The following is a 23,065-nucleotide window of genomic DNA, read 5'->3' on the forward strand; positions in this document are numbered from 1 at the left end:
CTCTCATCAGAACAAATGGTGTCCCTTTGATGAAGGCATCCAGGCTTTCCTCTCTACCCCACCGAAACCCCTAGGGCCTGCTGCCTTCGCTTCTGCCTTCTTCCTTTCCGAGTTGTGGTCCCACTGCAGGGGCCTGGCCCTTCCTGTGCTAGGGGGGCAGTGGCTGAGCTGTGGCCTGAGTCCCCCTGCCTAGCACCCCGCTCCTGCTCCCAACCAGCCTGCCTTGCCATCAGGAGCCACCTGATGTTGAGCTGAGCCTCTGCTGGTCACACTGAGGATGCAGTTAACACTCAGCTGATGCCCCCTGGGGATGCCGAGAGCTGGCTCAAGGCTCAGAGGGAGGTCTGCTGGGGCTTCTGTCCCACCTGGTCACTAACTGCTGTGCAGCCGAGGCCCTGGCGCTTCCCTCTCTCTGAGCCTCCGCTCCTCATAAATAACACAGATGCTGGTCCCTAATCCTCAGAGGGGCTGTAAGAATGAAGCCAACCCGTGTACAGGCCGGGAGAGGGTCTGGAGTTGCCTGGTGCCACACAGCAGGGAGAGTTCAGAAAGCAGCTGACCTGCAATGGACCCTGGGGCGCTGGGGACTCAGGGTGGGACCTGCGCCCTGCTAGCGTCTGTGACCTCCAGGTGGCAGCCCCCTCCGCTGTCCTCTGACCTGCCCTTGGGGGTGGGGGAAGCCTTATCTGTCCGGTCTCTCCTTTCCCACCAGACTAATCTCTCCTTTCTTCCAAGAGTTCCTGTTTCCTTCTGTTGCCGCCTTCTTGTCTCTCTCCCCAGGCACGCCTCCCCCCACTCCCTCCAGGCAGCCTCCCCTCCCACACAGCCTCAGATTTGAGCAGCGCAGTACCCGGCAGGGGGTGGATAGTTTCCATGCCTCCAGGTTCCTCCAGAGGCTGGCTGGAGCAGGGGTGGGGGAGGGAGAGACAATTCCTGCTGGGACAAGAATTCAGCCACCAGGATCTGTCCCAGGCTGGCTTCTAGGCAGGCATGGAAGGACTTTTCTGGAGGATTTTGGAGGATCCCAAGGCGCCAGAAGGAGGTCCCATGTTACGGGGGAAACCCGGGATAGGGCATGCACACCTGCCTGAGGCCAGTCCCCACTCCAGAGCAGAATTTTGACCCAGCCCAGTTCCCCCTGTCCCCTCAGCTGCACCTGTCTCATCATAACCCCAGCCAACCAGAAGGGGGCAGGGCTTCCTCACAGGACTAGGGCTGGGCAGTGACAGGAGCCCGGCCAGGGTTCCCTCTTAAGCCTGTGGGAGCTCCCCTCCTGGCCCAGGAAAGAGCTGGGTTCACACACACACAGCCTGGCCTGCATTGGCGCTCTCTCCTCTCACAGCCTCAGCTTCCGCGGTGGTTGCCTTGGACGCCCACACCCGCGGGTGGGTGCCTGGGAGGGTGCTTGGGATAGGCACGTGGCCGGTGTACAGTTAAGTGGCAGCATTCAGCTCATGTGTCCTTCTCTTCTGGGGTCCAGTTGTCCCTCTCCACTTGCTTGTTCTGGGTCAAATGACGTCCCCCTCACAATCAACACTGTCTCCTCAGCCTTGTGTGTGCCACCCTTGGATCCCAGGCCCCAGGGGAAGCCCCGGGTGGCGAAGACATGTTACAGACATAACACAGAACCTCTAAACCTTGGCTGGAGACAATGCGGGGTGGGGGGCAGCGTGGCAGAGAGCACAAGGACTGTAGGAACTCAGAGGTGGTCCCTGACCCAGGCTGAGGGTAGCCAGGGAGGGCTTCCTGGAGAAGGGGGCCCCTTGAGGACCAAAAGACATTGGCTGGCCCCTTGAGGCTCTGTAAAGGTTCACAGGGCTTAAAGACTCTCACAGGGTGGTGACATACCAGGTCAGAGAGAACAACAGGGGCCCTGAGCAGGTGAATGGCTTGCCTGTGAGAGCTGGAGCAGAGAGCAGGCCTAGTGAGTCACTGGACAGGACACGTCCAGTGTGCAGGGGCAGTGTGCAGAGTCACTGTTGGGGGGCCCCACAGGCTCCACACCCACCCCCAGCCCTTTATCAGTTTGGTGACCACAGGAAAGGCCCCTCCCACTTCAGAGTTTCCTGTGCAAACCAGACTCACAGGAGACCACAGGACTGCTCCTGTTGTGTCTCCCACCCTGGGTTCTATCCCGACCCAGCAGCTTCCAGGCAGAACAACAACAACAAAAAAAAACCACTGCCTTCTCACTCCCACGAGCCATCCAGCAGCCAGCCCTGGGGGCCCACATCTGTCCATGCCATCCCACCCCCAGGAATGCCTGCCGCACCCTCCTCCCCACCACCCGCATCCTGCCCAGACTCCTCTCTTCCTCTCTGCCCTTCCCCGTGTGGTGTTTGGCCTCAGTTTACCACCTTCTGTTAGATCCTGCGACTTGGGCAGTCACCCCATGGGCAGAGCAAGATCCAGGCAATTGATCACTAACTCTCCTGGTGTGGGGGCTACTGTGGCCAGGCACTGAGGGCACCCCACCTGTCACTCCCTTATCAGGACCGCTTCTTGCCCGGAGGCTCAACTGGGGAGGCACCCCAACACAAGGTTCCCCCTCCTTCCGAGTCCAGCCACTCCCAGCTCCTCTTGCCTGTACTCTGGTCCTCTTCCCCTCCCCAGTCTTCAAGGTGAAGCTAGTCCGTCCCTGCACCCCATCCTCCCTGTTTTGGTCTCCTGCCAGTTCCCTTAATGATGATACCCAAATATACATCACAGCCCTTGACTCAAGGGTCAGACCAGCTTGGAGCTCAATCTGCATGGTGGTCGTCACGTGTCCAGGGCTGAGCCCCAGGCCAGAGCCTCTGTCCTTCCAGTGGCTCCAGCCAAAACCCAGGCATTCTCCCCACGTGCAGAAAGAGGACAAATCCTGTTGCCTCCACCTTCAAAATGGAACCAGCAGCCAAGTCTTCCTCACCACTCCAGCCTCAATCGCCACCCCCTCTCCCTGGTTTTACAATGAGAAAACCGAGTCTGGGGACGGGGGCTTCCCCAGACTCACACAGGAACCCCACCAGGGGCAGCTGCAATCCAGCCTGCCTCCATGTCCCCCAAAATCAGGGAGTGGGGTTTCCTTTGCAGGGAGCTGAGCAGGCTCTGCTCACGCGGCCACATGTGTGAGGAACCAAGATGCTGCCAACCAGGCTTAAGTTTCAAGACATCTGTGCTTGCCCTTGACCAAAAGATCTGAAGCAGGGAAAGCCAGGGCGGGTCCCGGGGTGTGGGGGGCGGTGCAGAGGCATCAGTCGGAGGCCGCCTTGTCTTGGAAACCAACTGCGGATTTCCTGCCAGCCTTGGGATCCACTGAGTTCAGTGGAGACAGCCAGGCCCTGTAGGGGAGCGGGCTGGGGAGAGCAAGGCGTGTGCTTAGCACTGATTTCATACAGCTGTTTTGAGGCTTGTTGTTTAAAATAGAGATCATCATATATATTTATATATTTATATACACATATAAAATATATAAAGAGGAGTTGAGGCCAAGCCACCCCAAAGAAAAAGCAACGATTTATAAATATTTCCGTAGCTCCCACATCCCAGAGGAAGAAAAGGAAAAAAAAAATGTACAACCCAAGCTAGTGGTTCCATGTGGTGGGCCCAGCAGGCTCAGACCCTGGGCTGGGGGACAGGGTGCTGTGCACACCCATGCCTTCCCTGGATTCTCTGCCTGGTCCTGGAAGGTCAAGTCCGTCCCCGTCTCACAGGTACTGGGCCTGCCGTCTCAGATCAGCCTGCAAGGCGGCACGTGGGCACTCCAGGTTATTTTTAATCCCAGCGGCATCCTTTGATGTCCAGGCCCTCCTTCCAGCATGGCCAGGTTTCCGGTCACTGGTGGCTTCCAAGGAGAGGCTGAGCCACATTCCCTGGGCGCCCGCGTGGCATCTGGAATTCACACGTGAGAATCCTTGGGGCGGGGCACCTTGGGGCGGAGAGAGACTGGCCCCAGCTGCCCAGCGTGGGTGCAAGGAGCGGGTGCGGGCATGGGCTCCCGTGGGCACAGGCGTGGGCAGGCCTCATTTGCACACATAGCGCTCCACAGTACGCTCACAGCGGCGACACGTCACGTAGCAGCACCAGTGGTACTTGCAGTGGCACCGCTCAACCACGCGATCCGTGTAGGGGTTGTAGCCGCGCCCACAGCACATGAGATCGCAGCTGTCACTGCCATTCGAGGTCTTGTTGCACTGCCTGTGGGGGAGGGGAGGGAGAAGGGGAAGAGGTCGGTGAGCACTCCACCTCCTCAGCCCCTCCTGGAGAATTTTAAAACATCTCACTCCAAGCACTGCTCACTTTCCCTGAATTTACACTAAGCTGTCATCAAAAGGATATGGCTCTTTCACTTTCTTGGAGATGTCTTTTCCAGTTTCTGCTACTTTCTAAACAATTTATTTATGCATTTGAAAGGCAGTGATAAAGGGAGAAACAATGAGAGAGAGAGAATCTTTGTTGGATCACTCCCCAAATGACTGCAATGGCCAGGGCTGAGCCAGGGCTGAGCCAGGAGCTAGGAGCACCATCCGGGTCTCCCACACAAGTAGCTAGGACTCAAGCCCTTGGGCTATCCTCTGCTGCACCCCCCCTCCCGCCACATCAGTGGGACGCTGGATTTGGAAGCAGAGCAGCGTGGATTCAAAATAGGCACTCTGCTATGCATGTGGATGATACAGGGAGCAAAGCTCAGCTCACTAGGCCACAACACCCACCCCTGCTTCTGCACATCTAAATCCTTAAAGGACCCTCAGTCAGTGCACACAGACATCAGCATCAGGCTGGCATTTAGACTGCAAAGGCAATCTGGAAGCACCCACAGCTGCACAGGTTGAGGGAGCCTCGGGCTCAGATGTCTACAGGCCACTTGCCTCCCGTGGGACAAGTGACAACCTTACAGGAGTGGCACAGTAGGAGTGCTGGGTGGGTAGGAGTGTTGTACTCATCACACAGAGGCACACAGGCTCAGCCAAGGGTACCACGCTGCACAAGCTCTCCCCTGAGCCTGGGGATGAACAGGGCACGTGACCCCAAGGCTGCTTCCTGCTCGCTCTGCCCTGAGCTGCACAGAGCCCCCTGGGCCATGTGGGGGCTGCCTTGTGTCCCGAACCCCTTCCATGGGATGAGCAGCCCCTAGAGGACCAGTGAACCTGAAGTGCCCTGTGTTGTCATCAGTTCTTCTGACTGCTGAGAAGGTAGTCCAGTGTACTGAGGCTAGGACCAGGGACTAGGAGAAGTGGCAGGGACGTGGGGCACTGGGCAGGGTCAAAAGACCCACTTCCCGCCCTGTACCTACTGTGAGAACAGAAATGTCAGAAAACGTGAGATGGGCAAGCTGTAGGGGTGACTGCATCCAATCGTCCTATTTACTAACATGGAAACGGGCACAGAATGGAGCAGGGGTATGCCCCAGGTCCTACAGTGCCAACACAGTGTCTGTGAGTGTGCAGAGCGCTTCCTGGAAAAAGAGGGGTTGCCTGGACCAGAAAGGTGAGCTGGAGGAACCTAACATGCACAGAATGGGAAAGGGTAGGGAATAGAGGGGACAGTCCCCGCGAAAGTAAAGGACCTGGCTTGATGCCAGATGAGCGAGAGTGAGAGCAGGAGGCAGGGGAGGAAGTAAAGAGAGGATCAGGTCTGAGCTGGGAAGGAGGGAGGGCCCAGAATCAGCAGGTGGCCTGACTGTGGGGGCCCAGAGCTAGATAGCCCTGGTTCCCAAGCCCAGCTCTGCCATGCACGGGCTGTGTGACTCAGGGCAGTTCTGAGTCACTGCGGCCGCACCCTAAAGGGCTTGGCTGATCCCTCACCTGCACTATCAGTAAACCTGGCCTCCTGTGCCAAGGTAGACAAGGCCTGAGGTGGCGGCTGCACCTGGCAGCTCGGGAGAGGAGGGCTGGGAGCCAAGAGAAGGACCCATGGCACAGGCTGTAAGGTTGGGAGGGGGACGGATTGCAGGGGTATAGTCCCTGATGCCTCAGTTTCTCTGGCCTGGATATGAGAAGGACAGCAGGACACCTTCCCTGGCTGGGGAGCCAGTCCTGACACCATGGTGCACCTGCCTTGCACAGTCATAAAACTCACTCTCATGCAGCCCTCTGCAACCCCACATCCCCTCAACCAAACAAATGCCTCATCTCTCTTCCTCCAGGAAGTCCTCCTTGATGTCTAGGCTGTCAGGATCCCCATTGTCCTGCCCTCACTCTTGGGCTTCCCTCTGCCACAACCTGAGCTCATGGGGGTCTCCCTCCAACCCCAATTCCCTGTGGCTGCCAGGACCAGGCAGAGCTATGGCTTCAGAGAGAGCGGGCAGGAAGGAAGGAGCCATGGTCATAAGCCCCTGAGTTACTGGGGTCACCTGTAACTGCAGCCCAGAGCCAACCTACACAGAGGCAGCTGAACCTGGCAGGAAATCAATGAGTGCAGGGCGGAGGGGAGGCGGGGACAGAAAGGGCAGTGGACAGTGCAAGTCCTGGGCAGGAGGGAGAAGCGGTGATAGCAAAACCAGACATGATTCACCAAGGCCTGTTAGCTGGGGCTATCATCCCCATTGCTCAGGTGGTAAGACTGAGCCCCAGATCAGCCAAGGATTTGCTCAAATTAACGCAGCTCGGGAGCCATGTCCTGGTTGGAGTGCACGCATGTGCGTGTGCATACACACAGAGCTGCTTACAGATTCAAGGGGACCCTCTCTTGGCTCTGGGGTTCTCACCAAGCTCTCCCAGTCCCTTTGTGTTCTGGAAGTCACTGCTGTCACCTCCCCATTCATCATGCCTGCCCTGCTGCTGCCTTAGCCGAGACGCTCTGAGCTCCGGCCCCTCTCCCTGACCCGGATCCACTTTCCCTGGGCCCAGCCCCCTCAATGTGGCCTCCAGATGGGAGCCCCGGGCCCTCTGCACACAGCCTGCCCCCTCCCTGGCTGGAGACAGGAACTAGGCTGTGGAGGAAGCTGCTGCTGGCTGGATCCCAACAATGTGCCAGACGCCTTCCCCGACACCCAGGCGCTCTCAGCCCCACCCGCGCTGGGACTCCCTAATGAAAGAGTTCCCCTGGCCAAACACCTCTGGGGGCCACATGCTGCACTGCGTAGGTCCTAGGGGCCTTTCCTGGGTCCTGTGCCTGGCACCTGACCAGCTGCACTGGGTTCCAGAATGGTCCTTGTTGGAGCCGGGCTCAGGTCTGGCTTTCTGCAGAACCCCATACTCTATGCGCAAGGAGTCTGCAGCCCCCACCTGCACCCTGCCCTGGGCCAGTTGTAGGGACCCCATGCCTGGCTCTGACATGGGGAGGGGCCAGGGGTACCCAAGAGGTTGTTGCAGCCCGAGAGAAGGGCGCATACACTAATGCCCATTGTGGGGGATAAGACATGTGTGCCCTCCTTGAATTCCACAGACTCGCTGGGCACCACTGCCTCCAGTGCTGGCACTATGGCATGCCCCTTCACTCCTCCTGCCCCTTCTTTGATGGGTGCCTGCTGGGTACCCACATTCTATGGAGCAGCATCTTTGCACCCTCCTGTCTCCCAGTACTGCATCTGAAGGTGGGGTGGGGCCTCTGCCAGCCTCCATTCCCCAGTGCCCCCCACCTGGACACCCCAGGACCCTGGCACCTTCCCCTGATCATTCCCCAGCCATCAGCAAGCACGTGCCCAGGCCTGGCAGAGTCGACTCTTACCTGTCTTGTGTCCCGTGCGAGCCCACCTTCTCATTCTTCATGCAGAAGTCAGGCGAGCTCTGCAGGTAGACAAGCTCCGAGTCCTTCACGGGCCGAATGTCCAGGTCCTTGGGCACCAGGTGCTTGCGGGTGCCCATGGGTCTGTGTACCACCTTGGTGGCCGACAGATAGCGGCTCTTGAGGTCAGCGGCCACATCCCGCAGCTCCTGTAGCCCCTTCCAGCAGGTGCGGATGGAGCAGGAGCCCGACACCCCGTGGCACTTACACTTCATTTCCAGAGAGGCACGCAGAGCCTGCAGACAGGGGAGGGCGCTGGGCTGGGCGGCCACAGCCTTCCCCAGGGAGGGTAATGCCCCGGGGAACCCGCCCCACCCACCAGGGGGCTGGGGAGCTGGTAAGGGAGGCAGGGCCAGCTCAGGCCTCCAGGGGGCGAGCTTTTGTCAGCCAGCCTGGCCTGTGGGGGGCAGGGGAGCAGGGAGGAGTGGGAGCAGTGGCATTTGCAAGGATTCACAGATGCCTGGGAGTCAGTGACTGCCAAAGAGCCCTTTCCTTCCCCTTTAAGGATTCGGGTCAGAGGTTCAGAGAGGTCATGTCTCATGCCCAGGGGTGCACAGCCAGCAACTGCTAGAGCCAGGGTTTGAACTCAGGGTCAGGGGAACTCCAAAAGCCAGGGCATGGAAATGTCCCACACAACTTGGTGGTGAGGAGCAGGGAATTCTCTCAGTGAGAAAAGAAGCAAAAGAGAGCAGGGCATGGAGTGCTTGGGGACATGGTCCTCTATGTGCTTGGTCCCTCCCCCACGGCCAGTGCATCAGCCAGGGCGCACCCCTGATTGCTGGGCACAGGCCGTCTCCTAGATGTTTGTGAGCTATTCTGAACTGGAGTCCATTTTGGTTTTGAGAAACATGTTGAAGTAGGGCCTGGTGGACAGCAGATCGGGGTGGGGGAGACTCAGGGGCAACCTCGATTGGAGAAATGACCTTCTCTGGGCCTCAGTTTCCCTGACTGCACCACAGGGTAGGAATTAAGGGCCTGCTAAGGCCCTTCTGTTCTACCTGGCACTTGGCTACCCATGCCCAGGCCCTGCACAGGGAGACAGGTCTCCTGTCTCAGATGGGGAAACCGAGGCACGGAGCAGGCAGGGACATGCCCCAAGCTGGCTCCTGCCGCCTCACTCATGCCTGCAAATGCAGATCCAAGGTGGGCACTTGGGTGTGAAATCTGAGATTTGCTGAGCAGGGTGCGTAGTGTGCTTATGAGGATGGAGCCCAGAGCTGTGGTCACATTGTCAGTGCCCACCTAGTGCATCTGCACTTACTAAACCTTCCTGTGGCCCGGTGTCAGGGACAGGGACAGGCCTGAGAGGCCTCTGAGCCTGGGGACCTCTGTAGACTGCCCAAGATGAGGGGAGGGCTGTGCCCTGAGATGGGGGTGCTCTGCATGGATAGACTGCAGGTGGGCAGCAGAATTTGGCCTCAGTTCTACGAACATTCTAGAAAACTCCCAGGAGCAAAGATACAGAAGCCCCTGGACTTGGGAGTGCTGTGGATCTGGGCTGTCACCCCCATGCTTCCTGCCTCACTTGTTGTCTCTGTAGAATGGGGCTAGCAGGATGCAGAAAGGAGCTAAAGAGGATACAATGTGGGGGTGGGGGCAGTCCCACCCCTCACTGGAGAGGAAGGATGCGGGGAGGGGTTCATGCCTGCCCTGGAGGTAAGAGAACCAGCAGCTTGCAGGTGGGCAACCAGCACTGTTTTGCCATCTTTTTAATTTTCCAAAGACCACATGGTTTGTTCATTCTTTATTCTGATGAGTGGAGGGGTGCATGGAAAACTGTCCCAGCAGGTGCTGGGGAGAGCTGTGCTTGGGGGTGGGCTGGGTCTGGGCGAGTCCTCAGTGCACCTGGGGAGAGGACCCCTCAGCATGCGGTGGCTCTGCTGCCCGCAGCCCTGGCCACGCCTGGAGGACACAATTGCTGGCAAGTTGGCACAAACACTCCTGCCATTGTACACAGGGGAGCAACTGAAGCCAGAGAGAAGGGGACCTGCTGTGGCTAGCTCAAGATGCTCAGCATCAGAGTTAAGGTCAAAACTCAGGAGTCCTGTGCAAAATACCCCAGTCTTAGTGAATAGCCTGGAAGAGGAGGAGGAGAAGGCAAGCCCCAAGCAGCTAGAGAGCGAAGAGCTGAGAGAGAAGTGGGAGACAAATCATGTGGGTGGGGGCCGATCAGGGCGCATTCCCCCCACCCCCATTTGGGCACATGGTGGGGTGGGGGATGGCTCTCTCTAGGCCAATGGCACAAGCACAACCATCTGGGGTGGGTGGGGTGGGTTGGTTACCTGTCTCCCCACTTCACTGTTGTGTAGACGCATCAGTTTATTGGCTTGGGATCCTGTTTTTTTCACCTTCATAGGAGCATCGGAAAACTTGGCCCCCATGAGGAGCCCGTAGCTGAGGTTGTCCGCACATCCTCCCCAGCGGTTCCCGGGCCCGGGTGGCTCACCTGGGACGGGGCCGCATGAGCAGCCGGGCAGGTCGCCAGAGGTGCAGGCCCGGGCGATGGCATGGCTGATGGCGGCCGCTGATAATGCATACACGAAGGCCGACTCCCGGGTCCCTGGGGTGGGGGTGGGGGTCAGCAGGGCACAGGGAGGACTGGCCCAGGGGAAGGAACCTGTCTGCTGCTTCACACCCACCCTGCCATAGGGTTGGCACCAGAGCTGTGGCTATTACTCCTGCCAGCACACTCCAGGCACAGGAACTCACAGCGTGGCCCCTTCTGCCCAGAGTTGCTACTCAGAAGCAAGAATCCAGTCCCCTGGCTCTGTAGAGAACTTGAGGGCCCCAGAAAGATGTGGTCACATGATCCTCAGTATCTGGAAGCCTACACTGAGGTACAACAAACTAAACTGCCACCTGCAACACTGGCATTGCATATCAGCACCGGTTTGAGTCCCAGCTACTTCGCTTCCAATCCAGCTTGTTGCTTATAGCCTGGGAAAGCAACAGGGGATGATCCAAAGCCCTGGGACCCTGTACCTGCATGGAAGACCCAGAACAAGATTCTGGCTCTTGGCTTCAGACCAGCTCAGCTCCAGCCACTGTGGCCAACTGGGAAGTGAACCAGTGGATGAAAGATCCCACTCTTTGTATCCCTCTCTCTATATAACTCTGCCTTTCAAATAAATAAATACGTCTTTTTAAAAGGGGCCCTTGCACAGCAGCCTGGGGGTGAAAGTCTTTGTCTTGCATGCCAGGATCCCATATGGGCACCAATTCTAATCCCAATTGCTCTACTTCTTATCCAGCTCCCTGCTTGTGGCCTGGGAAAGCAGTCGAGGAATGCCTGAAGCCTTGGGACCCTGCACCTGTGTGAGAGACCAGGAAGAAGCTCCTGGCTACTGGCTTCAGATTGGCTCAGTCCTGGCTGATGTGGCTGCTTGAGGAGCGATCCAGCAGACGGATGTTTTTCTGTATCTCCTCCTCTCTGTATATCTGCCTTTCCAACAAAAACAAATAAATCTCAAAAAGAAAGAAACCAGGGTCTTTGCTGGCTAATGGCACAAAGATGAGGTTGTACTGGGTGAGGAGGGCCCATGGCCAATGGCTTGTGCCCACCTAAGAAGGCATTTGGGGCTCACAGCTACCCCCAGGGGAGCCCAGCAGAGGATGGCAGAGGCAGGTGGGATGAGAAGCAGCTGCAAGCTGAGGGTGCTAGGCCTTCTGGCCACCGGCACAGAGTAGGAACCAGCAAGGGGATCCCCTTCCTGGGAACATAATCTGGGTCTCAGCAGGGGGCAACCTGTGGTTGCTGACAAGAACTCAGTGTGGAATGTACTGTGGTTGCAGCCTCAGGAGCCCACGTAGCCCGCGGGGCGCCTGTGCTCCAGCCTCAGCTTCCCTAGCCGATGAGCTGCCCTGGGCCTTTATCCAGTGCCTGCAGTCACCAACAAGTCTTCTCCTGGGAGATGCTCCTTGGACCCTCTCTGCTCTAGGGATAACAGCCTGGGACTTGCGGCCACCCTGGCCCGGGTACACCTGTATGCCCCCAAGGGTGGGACCCTCATCTTACACTCTGAGGAGCCCCTTGCATGTGGCCTTCAATAGAACAAGAGGCAAGCTGGGGTTCCAGGGTTGGGGATCACTCATTCCTTTGCTCACACACTGGGGCCTGTGTGTATTTGAACAGCCATTCATAAGCCCACCCACTTGCCTACACACACACACACATTTATGCCAGATCCATGCTACCCCCTAGCCCCCTACAGCTCCCACAGCATACATCGGTAGCTTCCTACCTCTCTCCAGGTCAAGCAGGTAGTTGGGGGCGAGCTCGATGGAGGAGCAGTTCCAGCGCATGTCGGCAAAGGCCCTGCGACAGGCCTTCATGACCTCACGGGCCGCACGCACCACTGTGTGCATGAGCTCCAGGTTGCTGCGACACAGTTGCACCTGTGCTGACACCAGGCCCTCCAGCTGCTTGCAGTGCTGCGTCTGGTTCAGTGCCAAGGCCGCCGGCGTCTTGGACAGCGCCCTGCATGCCGCCAACAGAAGGGAAGACAGGGCCGTGGGCAGCTTGCACCTGCCCTGCTGGCCCCCAGCTTTCCCTCCTTTGGGTTCCTTGAGTCAAGAAATGAGGAGGCAAGATGCCACCTGGCAGGGTGACAGTCCCTTCCCCACCTCTATGCGACCTTGAGGATGTTAGTACTCATCTGGATCTCAGACGGTCCCGATTCTCAGGGGATGGTGATGGGTCCTGCCTAGGCTTCCCAATGCATATCCTGACACTACCCCGCCCTCCAGCTCACCGAGAACTCACCAGGCTGGCCTGGCTCTCAACTGCCTGTGAAGGACCACGCACTGAGCACACCCGTCCAGACAGCAGGCCCACGGCTTAGGTTAGCACCACGGTGACCAACACTCATACTCACACCCTTGCTGTGTGCACAACGCAGGTCGGGAACTTAGCACCCCTGTTCCCTAGATCACTAAACTCATTCATCACACTGGGAAGTCTCAGATCCGTGTGTTAAAGCCTACAAGAACCAGTGGATTCTAGGATGATCTAGAACCTTGAAGACAGGGGAGTGGCTCTGGATGGAGCCATTCAGTTGCTGTGTGACCTTGGATCCATGTGCTGACCCTCTCTGGGCCTGGTTAAGTGCAGTCTGTGAGACATTCTGACAAAGGGGGTCTATCTGGGAACTACCAGGGCCCGTGCGTGCTCCTGGACAATCCTCATGCTGTTCCCCACGTGGAAGCCCTGCAGGCAGGCACGGTTTGATTCAGTTGACCTTTGAGGCTGCTGAGGGCAGAGCTCCTCCCTTGGTGGTCGGGGGGAAGGTACTGGCCTCCTACATGCTTAGGAAGGTGGGGCCTGCTCCTGCATTGGGCACAGGGGCTCCAAGGCTCCAGCACCGGGTCCTTCTAGAACCTGCCATTCTCCCAGGACCATCAGTCACAACCCCATGGGCTTGGCTCCAGTCCCCAGCCACTGCTCCAACCATGGTAGATGGACCTCAGGTAGTCAGAGCCCTCGGCCACTCAGCGGAGACACTGGAGGAATTTGGGGTCCAAAGAAGGACACACTGTGAGCAGTACTGGGTGTCCCAGGTGGACACAGTGATCCTGGAAAGCTCCATGTTTCAAGCCTCAGCCCAGCCAGGTGCCACTCTCGCCCCAGGTGATGGGCGAGTATGGTGGTAAGGGCAAGGTGCTACACCCCTCTCCTCCCCCTTACCTCCTGGCACCACTGTGTCATTCACAGGTGAAGGCTGACAAGGGGCATTCCTGACTCTGCCTGTGATCAGTGCTCAGACCCTGTCCACCCGGTCAAGGCCATGGGCTGCCACCTGACAGTCCTCTCAATACCCGGCCTCCTGGCTGGGCCCGCTGCATGTCCTAATGTGCAGGCACAGCAAGCTCCCAGCCTCTCTCCCTGAGCCGGTCCCACACCAGGCCTGACCCAGGAAGGCCTCCCACCCTCCTGCCATACCAGAAGGACTAAGTGCACTTGACCCAGTCATAGGAGAAATTATTTGTTGGTGGTCATTCCTCTCATGCTCATTTGAGACATAACACAGACCCTGACCTTGAGGAGTATCTGAGAGCTGGATAAGCCCACCAACGATTGCAATGCAGAGACACAGCTGTCCCTGCTTCTGGGCTGGCACAGCGGCTGTGGGCACTAGCTGTATAACCCACAAGTCACCCAACCTGTCGAGGCCTCATGTCTTTGAGTGCTATAAAGTGCTCTAGGGAGACCGAAGTAAAATGCATGCAATTATCTGGAATATTCACAGGGTGCCCCTGCTCACTGGGCCAGAGGAAGTGAAAACCCAGGTGGATTCTGTCTCAAGCTCTGCCCTTCTGCATACTGGGCCACCTGGAACAAACTGCTGTCCCTTCCGGAGCACCAATTCCAAACTGAACACCGCAGGGGCTGTTGGACGCTGGAAGAGATGCCTCGTGTGAGCAGGGACAGGTCTGGCGGATTTGGATGGTGGTGTTCTACACAGGGCTGTCCATGGAGCATCTTCTGATGAGCTGCTCTGGTCCTGCCCACCTCCCATTTCTGGGGAACCAGCTATCTAAGCCCTTACAGCCCTTGCTAGGTGTGCTTGTGGCCACCCTGCGACCAGTGTCAGGACCTCAGCAGGCTCCTGGGATGTTTGAAGTCTCCCCGCCTCCACTCCACACACACAGCTTACAGAGCTGCTGGACAGTAGCAGCCCCCGTTAGGTCATTTCTCAGCTCTGATCCCCCTGGGGGTGGCCTGGAGCAAGGGGTGGGGAGCAGATGATCCCCTCTATGAACTACTGAGAGCTCTGAGGCTGGGCCCAGCATCCTCCAGCAAGGCTCCGCACCCCACTCCAGTAGGGGGATTTGGCCTCTCCTGCCCGGGGTCCCCCATGCTCTGCCCAGACTGATCCTACCTTGCCCTTCACCTGGGCCTCTGAGCCACTTCCAGGGGAGCTGCATAAGACAGTGCCTGGCGCCAGCTGTTGTGGCTCTCAGAGAAGGCTGCTCTGTGTCCCTGGCAGCCTGTGGTCTCTCTGGCTTGGGGACCCTGCGGGAAACCACAGAGCCTGCAGCTGTGCCCCTAGTGGTGTTGAGAAGAGACACAGCAGTGGGTACATCCTAATGATGAGGCTGACTCCCCACAGGAAGCTGCTTTGGAGGTGCCTGGAGGACCCAGGGCAGGGCAGAGGTCTAGTGGTCCCCAGGCCTGGGGACTGAGGGAACTGCCAGCTGTTTGCGGGGACTGAAGTGCCAGCGTGGCCAGGACAGGAGCAGCCAGCCCTGGTCTGCCAGGGGAGCAAGCAGGTGGAGGCAGCCGACTGTACTCCAGCGGAGGGCCATGCGGTCAGCTGGTAATTAGTGGTAATGACCGTTTGGAACTAAATCCCCCTCAGGGAGGTAATCAGGGATTAGGGTGGGAGGTGGGGGGGTCGCCTGTGTGGACATGTCTCCCTACACAGACCCCCTAATTGGAAACATTTTGCTCTATCTGGGGGCTGGGGATGTGGGGGAGAGGGTGGAAGAAAGGACAGGAGGGAACGCAGAGTTCACTGGCTTGGCTGTTGGCGGTGGCTGATGGCACGTCTCCTGGGACTGCCTCCAGGCAGAGACCTGAATTCAAGCACTGGCTCAGCCACTCATCCTTCCAGCTACCTCTGCCCACCTTAGGCAGGTCACTGACCCCTGTCCTGCCTCAGTTTCCCCATACACCTCAGCACCAAAGGCTCCAACAACAAGGGTGTCTCTGGGTAAGCCCCACTCAGTCAGTGGTTTTGCCTTCCAGCCGTGGGCTGGCGGCAGCCCATCTCCCAGCCTGGGTGGTCCTCCCCACTCTTGCCTCCGGGCAGGGCCATGTCACCTCCTGCTGGCTTCCTCCCCTACAGCCTGCCACTGAGCTGTTTTCCTGGTGTTACCAGAAGCCCCTCCCTTGGAGCAGCTGTCAGGTCCCCTGGCCCGAGTGAGGTCCACTCCCAACCAAGAAGAGCATCTTTCCAGGGCCTGCCTCCAACACCATGAATTCGAAGGTGTCTGTTCCAGTAGCCTCACTGGGATTCCTTTAAGTGGTCTGGGCCTGGGTCTTCCTCTGCCATAGCAGCTGCTCACAGAAGAGAATGTTGTCGCCCACTCACCCATTCTGTAGCAGGTGCCACTCCAGCAGGGTGTGGCTTAGGCCACCCCCAGAGCCATCCAGACGGGGCTTCCACCCCAGGGGAGCTGGCATGAGGGCAAAAATGGCATGGCAGTGGGAAGGGCCTCACATCATTGTCGGAGGCTACAGGGATGGGTCCGGCTCTTCCTGCCCCCTGCCTCCAGCTGGCCGGCTGTTCCCATCTGAGGAAGCCCTAGATTTGCGCCCTGGGCCCTGCCAACCCTGGGTGGGAAAGCAGTGAAAGTCTGGTCCCCACACCAGACCTCTGCTTGCCCCTGCCTCATCCCTTTGGGCTCTCCTGGGTCATACACCATCCTGGGTACCCTGGGACAGTGGGGCAAGACCCTGACTTTGATCTGCTCAGGCATGCCTAGCTTCTCTCAGGCTCTCAAAACCTCTGGAGTGGCCTTAGGGAGGTCCCCTCAGATCACATCGCAACATCCATGTTGAGGACCCCCGGGCCGACCCCTCCTCCACAAGCTGCTCCAGTCCACAGCCAGAGATCATCTGGTTGCCTCCAAGAGGGTTGTCCCAGCACTCAGAGCCAAGAGGGACCCCTCCATTTCTTGTCCCCAGTTGTGCTGGGGACGTGGAGCCTCTGGACCCTGTAGGCCACCCGTGCTGCTGCTGCCCAGGGAAAATCCTAACCAGGCTGCTCTCTGTACAACGGGGACAAAGTGAGGCCCACAAAGGGGCAGGGTTCAGCCAGAACCATGCCTCCCAGACCCTAGCCTGGTGCCCTTCCCACACCCATTTCAGAGTTGGGGCACTGAGGCTTCTGGCAGGGGGCTTAATAGGACTGGGGCTGGCTCAAACCCTGTCCCACTCGTTGCACTCCAGCCTGTGGGCTACGGCCCTCCAGAGTCTCTAGGGCATCAGGCCAGGAGAAGGCAGGCTTTAGGGATATCTGCAGGATGAGACTGCCTCAGCCCCTGCCCCCAGAGTGGTTCAACAAGGCAATCTTCTACGTTGCACTGCCAGCATCCCCCTCTCAGGGCTGGTTCTAGTCTTAGCTGTTCCGCTTCCAGTCTAGCTCCCTGCTTACAGACAGAAAGCAGTGGAGGATGGCTCAAGTCCTTGGGCCCCTGCACCATCCAAGGCACATACCGCTGGACGCAGCTGCCTGGTCAGTTCCACCAGACCAGGTCTCCCCTTCCGCTTTGCTGGGAACCTCCCAGGGCCTGGCAGGGAGTAGCTAAGGGATGTAGGGCTGGGCTAAGACAAGGGAAGTTTCCTCAGGTCATCCCACGGGCAGCCATGTTCCTATCCCCTCCCCTCCAGTGCCCTTCCCACCTGCTCGGGCCCCGGGTGTCCACCAGGTAGGCATTCCAGGTCACTCGGCCACATCTGGTCTCGGTTTCCCCATGTTAAGCACCCTTTCTTCTCCCACTCGTCTTCCTAAGCCGAGGACAGCGGTGGCTCCTGGATGAGTCCCCAGTCTGCCTCTCCCACTATACACGTCTCTGTCCTCCATTGCTGACCTGTTCAGGGTCACACAGATCTCATGGCACCTTGCCAGCCACAGAATCCTAAGCCCCCTCCCTGCCTGTGCTGTGGGGGTCATGGACAGAATGTCATCTTACAGGGTAAAAGGTGCCCAGAAGCAGGTCGGCCAGGCCACTCTGCTGTGCATATGTGCATAAAGAGGCATCAGCACACACTTGCATCTAACTGCTGTGCTTAAATAACACCCTTCCTGCCTGCCTCCTCCTTCTGGCCAGAGCTTCGCCATTACCACAAGCTCTGGCCTGATTCTCATCCCACAGCCACCAGCTGTGTGGCCTTGGGGGGGTGCTTCACAAACTCTCTGCCTCTTTAAAAAAATAGCAATGACAAGCTTGTCCTGACAGAGACTCTGCTCAGTTCGGAGGTCTCCAAGCCCACCTGCTTCCATTCCAAGCACACGAGGCCTCACCCATCCCACTCCCGACTGCCCCCAAGCCCAGCCCGGCCAGCTTTCATTCCAGCTGAAGATCCTGCTGCCCTGCCAAGCCCAGCCCGGCCACCTGCCTCCCATGAGACCAACCACTGCTCCGCTCAGCTTGCACACTGGCTCTGAGGCACAGACTGAAGCCTGCCGGAGGGCTTGGGAGGATTCACTTTCCCATGAGGCTGGGAGCGTCTTCAGGAGAAATACTTACAGGGACACAGTCCATTGCCCATCTCAGTGTCCACCTGCTGGGGTCTTCAGCATTCCCAGGGCACAGCCCCTACAATGCCCTTGCCCAGTCTCAGGCCCCGGGGCACTCGTGCAGCCTTCCCTTCTCTATACCCCAGTTGCCTCAGCTGCTGCGTAGGGGGAGGCAATGCAGGGGCTTCCTTGCAGATGGCCAGCAGCAGCCGGAAGGTGGCTGCCTGGGAGGAGCAGCCTCCTGGGGGGCATGGGAGGAGGGAGCTGGGAGCCTCCTAGACAGCAAGATGCAGCTCCTCTCCCCAGTCACCAATTAATCGGTAACTTGGCGCTGGGGGGGGGGGGGGCGGGCCCAGTGACCTCCAGACTGTTTGCCAGCTGCTGTGCTCTATCTCCCCATCTTCCACCTAATCCCCAAACCCTCCACAGGGCCTCTCCCCAGCCCCCCTAAAGTGCAACACACATACCTTAACCCCCATCCTAAATCCACAGCCGGGTCCTGGGCTGCACTCTCCCACTACCACGGCCCCATCTGCCAAACTCCAGGAACCTTCGGAGGGCTTAGGGCACCACTAGGAGCCTGGGTCCAGCAGGCAGTTGCCTGCCCCTGAGTGTCCACGCGGGTGTCCCCTAGGACACGGGACGTTGGCAGAGTTATTTACGGCCTGGCCTTATCTCTCCCAGCACAAAGGGCAGCTCCTTTGGAAACAGGCTGAGTTTTCATTCTGCTCACCACTCCGCTCGCCACCACTGCCTGCTGCTGCAGGACCTGGGACCCGCAGCTCCGGCGCAGGCCAAGGAGGCTGGCTGCATCTCTCTGCTACTTGCATCTCTCTGCTAAAGAGCGGCGGCAAGCCCTTGTGCAGAGCCTGCCAATGCGGAGTGGGGCTCTGAGCAGCAAAGGAAATTGGTCGAGAATGACATGGGGCACCCCCCCAAGGTCACTCAGGTGGACAGGGCAGGCCCGGCTCTGTGCACTGGCCGCTAGGGTGCAAACACTGACAAGGAAACTAGCAGGAGCCACCAAGAGCAAGGCGCCTCGCGAGGGTGCCCCTAGACAACGGCGTGGGGAAACTTTGCAGGCGCACCTCCACCGCAAGCCTGGGAGAAGTGACCAGAGCGCTTGACCCGCCAAGACACGGAAGCTGCAGAGTAGATGGCCCACGCTCACCCCGTCCCCGCCACCCCTCGGGGATCCCTCCCCCTGCCCTAGGCCGCCGTGCGGTCCCTACTTACAGCCACTTGATGCCGTAGCACACGCCGGTGTGGAGAGCCAGGGCGAAGAGCAGCGCCTCGCAGACCTGCGGCCTCGCCTTCATGGTTGCGCGCCGGGCGCCGGGCTCGCAGCCTGCAGCCGCCGCGCCGCCCGAGTCGGTCCCGCGCGCACACCGCCTGCAGCGGGGAGAGCGGGGGCGGCGGGTTAAGGCGGCGCGCGCGGGATGGGGAGGCGTTTATTCAAATTACAAAGGAGGGGCGGCCCGGGGAGGCCGCGCGCGGTCCACCCCCGGCCCCCACGCCACCCGGGAAGCAGCCGGCGACCGACTCGGAGGAGGTGCGGCCGCCCGAGGGCGTGTCCGCCTCCGCACGCGGCTTGGATCGCTGCTGGGACCTCAGTGGCTCTGCCAGGCGGGACACAAGCCGACAGACGTGGAGTTCAGGAAGAGGCGCTCCAAGCACGCGGCCCGGAGCCCCGGAGCTAAAGGACAGGAGTGGAGCAGAGGGCCCAGAATTTAGGCTTTTGTTTCCCGCAACACTCAGCCTTGGCATTTCTCTTTTCCCGCTGGGTCTCGGTGTACCATCTCTGTAAATCGGGGCGATCCGTGCACAAGTCCCCCTCTTAAAAAGAGCGTTCGCCCAGCAGCTCTGCTAGCCGTACTCGCTCACTGGCCCATTCCCACGGGAAGGAACACTGAGGTCCAGACTTGTACCAGGGGCTATTCCACTTAGCTTAGGGCACGGCAGGCTACACAGGGCACTGCTGTTGATGCCTGGGAAGACGAAGGCGGGAATGGCGAGGCCGCTTGGCGTGGTTCAAGGTCCCGGGTTTCCGAGGCCGCCTGTGAGCCACGGGCTTTGCTGGGTTCCAGGGGGCCCCGGCCGGGCTGGAGGCGAGGTGAGACCGGGCAGCTGGCCCGGGGCCGGGGCCAGCCGCCAGGCGGAGCCCTCGGACAGCACAGCAGCCGCCGCGCCTCCCCTCCCGGCGCCCGCACCGAGCTGCGCTCTCCTGCCTTTTCTCTTTCTTCCCCCTTTGGAGCTCTTCATTCTCACCTCATTAATTCCCTTCCCAGCTTCTCCCAAATTTACCGACACACGGCGTTCGCCCGGAGGCACGCAGCCTCACCCTTCTCCCTTTGGGAGGAGCAAAAAACAAAAGGATTCCTTTCCAAAGGATACGTGGGGCGTTAGGAAAAAGGGGGACGTCGGAGAGGGGGCCCTGCGGGTGCTCGCAACCCTCCAGCCTCTGCGGCCACGGTGACGGGCGCCCCTTCTGCCCGATCCGGGCCGGGTGTCACCTTGCATCTCCCAAGGTCTTCCCACAATCGCAGTCCCCCGGACTGGTACGCAGGGCTGAGCCGGCGCGTGTGTGCCCTGCGCAATCATCCGGCACCCCGCTGTCTGCTGGCATTCGTCCGCACAACTAGAGGAGGGCGACGCAGGGTCCCCAGCGAGGCGCCCAGGTAGAGCTCAAGGCAAACGCACTGACCCAAGGCCGGGGCTCTCGGCGTGCCCAAGCGCCCCCCGTCTCCGCCCCGCACCAAATACGCCCCGCACCAAATACCCAGGCCCTTTGTCTGCCTGGTCCCGGACGCTAGCTGCTCGTTCTCAGCGCAGGACAGCGCAGCTGGGCGTGGGGGGCGGGACGCCCAGACTCCCACAGCAGCTCCCACCTCTCCAGAGTGACTGCGCCAAGCGCTCAGCATTCCGGGGTGACAAGGGGGAGGGGACCCGCTTTCAGCCCCCTGGGTCGCAGAGCAGACCCCATCCCCGACCTCCAGCTACTCCGGCGACTTCCCGAATGCCACCCCCTCCCCGCAATCCCAGGCGTATCTCTCGGCCGCCCCAGATCGTCACGGGGGTGGGGGGGGAAGGCCGCGCTGACCTGGGCCTGTGGCTGTTGACAGACTATTCCTGTCCACTGTGAAAGCTGCCAGGGCCAGCCGAGCGCACCGCGGGTCACCCTTGGTCTGCGTGCGTCCGCGGTTTGGGACGCTCTGGCTGCGCGCCGGGTCCCCATTCCGCCAGGTGGCGCCAGGCGGGGCGTTCGCGAGGGCATCGGCCGCTGCCCGCCGGGCAGTGACCCATGGGGAACGTCTCCTCCGCTTCCTAGACCCCCGGATCCGCGAGTGGGGTAGCCTAAGGCGACGGGCCCTGGACCCTCGCCGCGCTCAGCCCGGGACCACCCGACAGCTTCGGGCCCGGCGCGCAGAGGGCCAGCGTCACAACGGGGTCCCGGGTGAGGTGATGGCCCCCTCCGCCACACTGAGAAGCGGGTTCAAGCCTCCCCTCCGGCAGCGGGGGGGTGGGGGGGTGAGGCCGCCGGACTCCGCACGCGCCTAGCCTCGCGTCGCCAGCAGGTGGTCTCTGCTCGGAGTCACTAAGGTCTCAGGAAACCTCGCCGACGGGGCGGCTTCTCCTCCGAGCCAGGACGGCTTGAGACAGCGCCCAGGCTTTCAGACCCGCGACGCGCCGGGGGCAGTGTCCACACCGATACGCCAGAGGCCGCTGCTGACCCTCGTGAGCCAGGCTCCCGCGTCAAGGTTACCTGCGAGGCCGAGCGAAGGCCGGCCCCAACGCCCGGCTTGGACCCTGGCCGCGGGGCTTGGCAGGCCGGGCCGCTCCGCCGCGGCGCCGGTCACCCGGGAGACGGGTTGTTTTGGAAGTGGGAACTGCGGGACCAGGCGCCCTGGGGACCGTGAGGGACACGGAGGCACCGCGGGAAGCGGGCGGGGAGCAGCGTGAGGGCTCTTGCACCAGCTCAGCTAAAGGTGCAGGAGGCTCCATACCCGCTGTGGGGCCGGGGCTACCTCCTCCTCACCCCCAGCCCGGAGCTCAGGTCTGTAAACAAACTCATTTATGCCCCTTTCTCCCTCCCTCCGCCGCGGTGGGGAGCCATTATCAAACTCCGAAATCCGCCGCCACCTCCCAGTTTGGTGGGAGCCACCGGCCTCTCTCCGCCTTAAGCCATCCTCTCCCGCCGCGTCTCACCCACGCCCTGTGCCGCGGGACCTGAGGCCCCCACCCCCAGGATGTCTAGGGCATGACCTCATCCGAGGGCCGACTGGGAAGAACCGCGGGACCAGGAGAGTTGCGGAGACTGCGGGCACTTCTCAGCGTCCCCAAGTCCTCATCTACCAGAACCCGCGTATCCCCAATCCCCGGTCTCCGGGCTGTTCTCGGCTGAGGACTCTCGAAGTGCTACGAAGGACACTTCGGTTTGCTTACCCGGGAGTGGGTGCCCCGAGGAGTGGCGGCGGGTGTAGGAAGCGCTGTCCTTACGGCCTCAGGCGTTCCCAGCCCTCCCGGGTCTTCTCAAGCGTCTGCTCGCTCCGGTGACCACCGCTCACTTCTCAAAGAGCTCGTCCTGCGCGCCTTGTTCCGTCTGCCGGCCCGAGGGCCACCAGCTCGACTCTCCAGGGGCTCGAGCGCACTCGGCTGGGCTGGCGATGGGAGCAGGACGCCGGGCAGCCGGGCAGCCGGGCAGCCGGGCAGGCGGCAGCCGGCTCCAGTGCAGCGCGCACGCTCCGGCGCGCACTAGGAGGGTTCTCCGCTGCGCTTGGATCCCGGGCCGTGCGCTCGCCCGCTCCTCCCGCTCTCCGGCGCCGGCCTCCGGGAAGGCTTTATAAGGCACGGGCGGCCGCTTTGATCCGCCCACGTCAGCGAGCCGAACCCCACCGGGTGGCTGGGCTGCGCTGGAGGGGGGGGGGCCGGGGCGGGGTCCCTGAGGACGCCAGGGACCCGGCGCCAGCGCCGCGACTTCTACGGGCTGGCCGTCCCACGGAATTAAAAAGGGGGCTTGGCCCGGCGGCCATTGGCTGTGCGTGCGGGGCCCAGGTGAGGTCGGTGTCGATCCCCGCAGCAGCCCCAGGGAAGTCCAATTTGGGTATCACTGAGTGCCC

At 60.4% G+C, this 23,065-nt stretch overlaps 1 protein-coding gene across 2 annotated transcripts; it reads right to left on the reverse strand.

The window, feature by feature from the left end:
• Window positions 1–3,954: 3,954 nt before the first annotated feature.
• Window positions 3,955–19,445, reverse strand: WNT11 (Wnt family member 11). Of its 2 annotated transcripts, XM_040964192.1 has the most exons (5): window positions 19,185–19,445; window positions 11,946–12,181; window positions 9,987–10,264; window positions 7,648–7,940; window positions 3,955–4,176 (listed from the first exon to the last, which is right to left on the reverse strand). In XM_040964192.1, the coding sequence occupies exons 1-5, from the start codon at window positions 19,265–19,267 to the stop codon at window positions 4,002–4,004; spliced, it is 1,065 nt and encodes a 354-aa protein (XP_040820126.1). In that variant the 5' UTR covers window positions 19,268–19,445; the 3' UTR covers window positions 3,955–4,001. The 2 variants fall into 2 exon arrangements, with proteins under 2 accessions (XP_040820126.1, XP_040820127.1); XM_040964193.1 differs by lacking the exons at window positions 11,946–12,181; window positions 19,185–19,445 and having other exon boundaries at window positions 4,002–4,176; window positions 10,151–10,240.
• Between the last annotated feature and the right edge of the window lie 3,620 nt (window positions 19,446–23,065).

The sequence above is a fragment of the Ochotona curzoniae genome, unplaced genomic scaffold, assembly GCF_017591425.1.
Source record: "Ochotona curzoniae isolate NIBS_2020 unplaced genomic scaffold, NIBS_Ocur_1.0 scaffold_3223, whole genome shotgun sequence".
In the NCBI taxonomy this organism is placed as follows: domain Eukaryota; kingdom Metazoa; phylum Chordata; class Mammalia; order Lagomorpha; family Ochotonidae; genus Ochotona; species Ochotona curzoniae.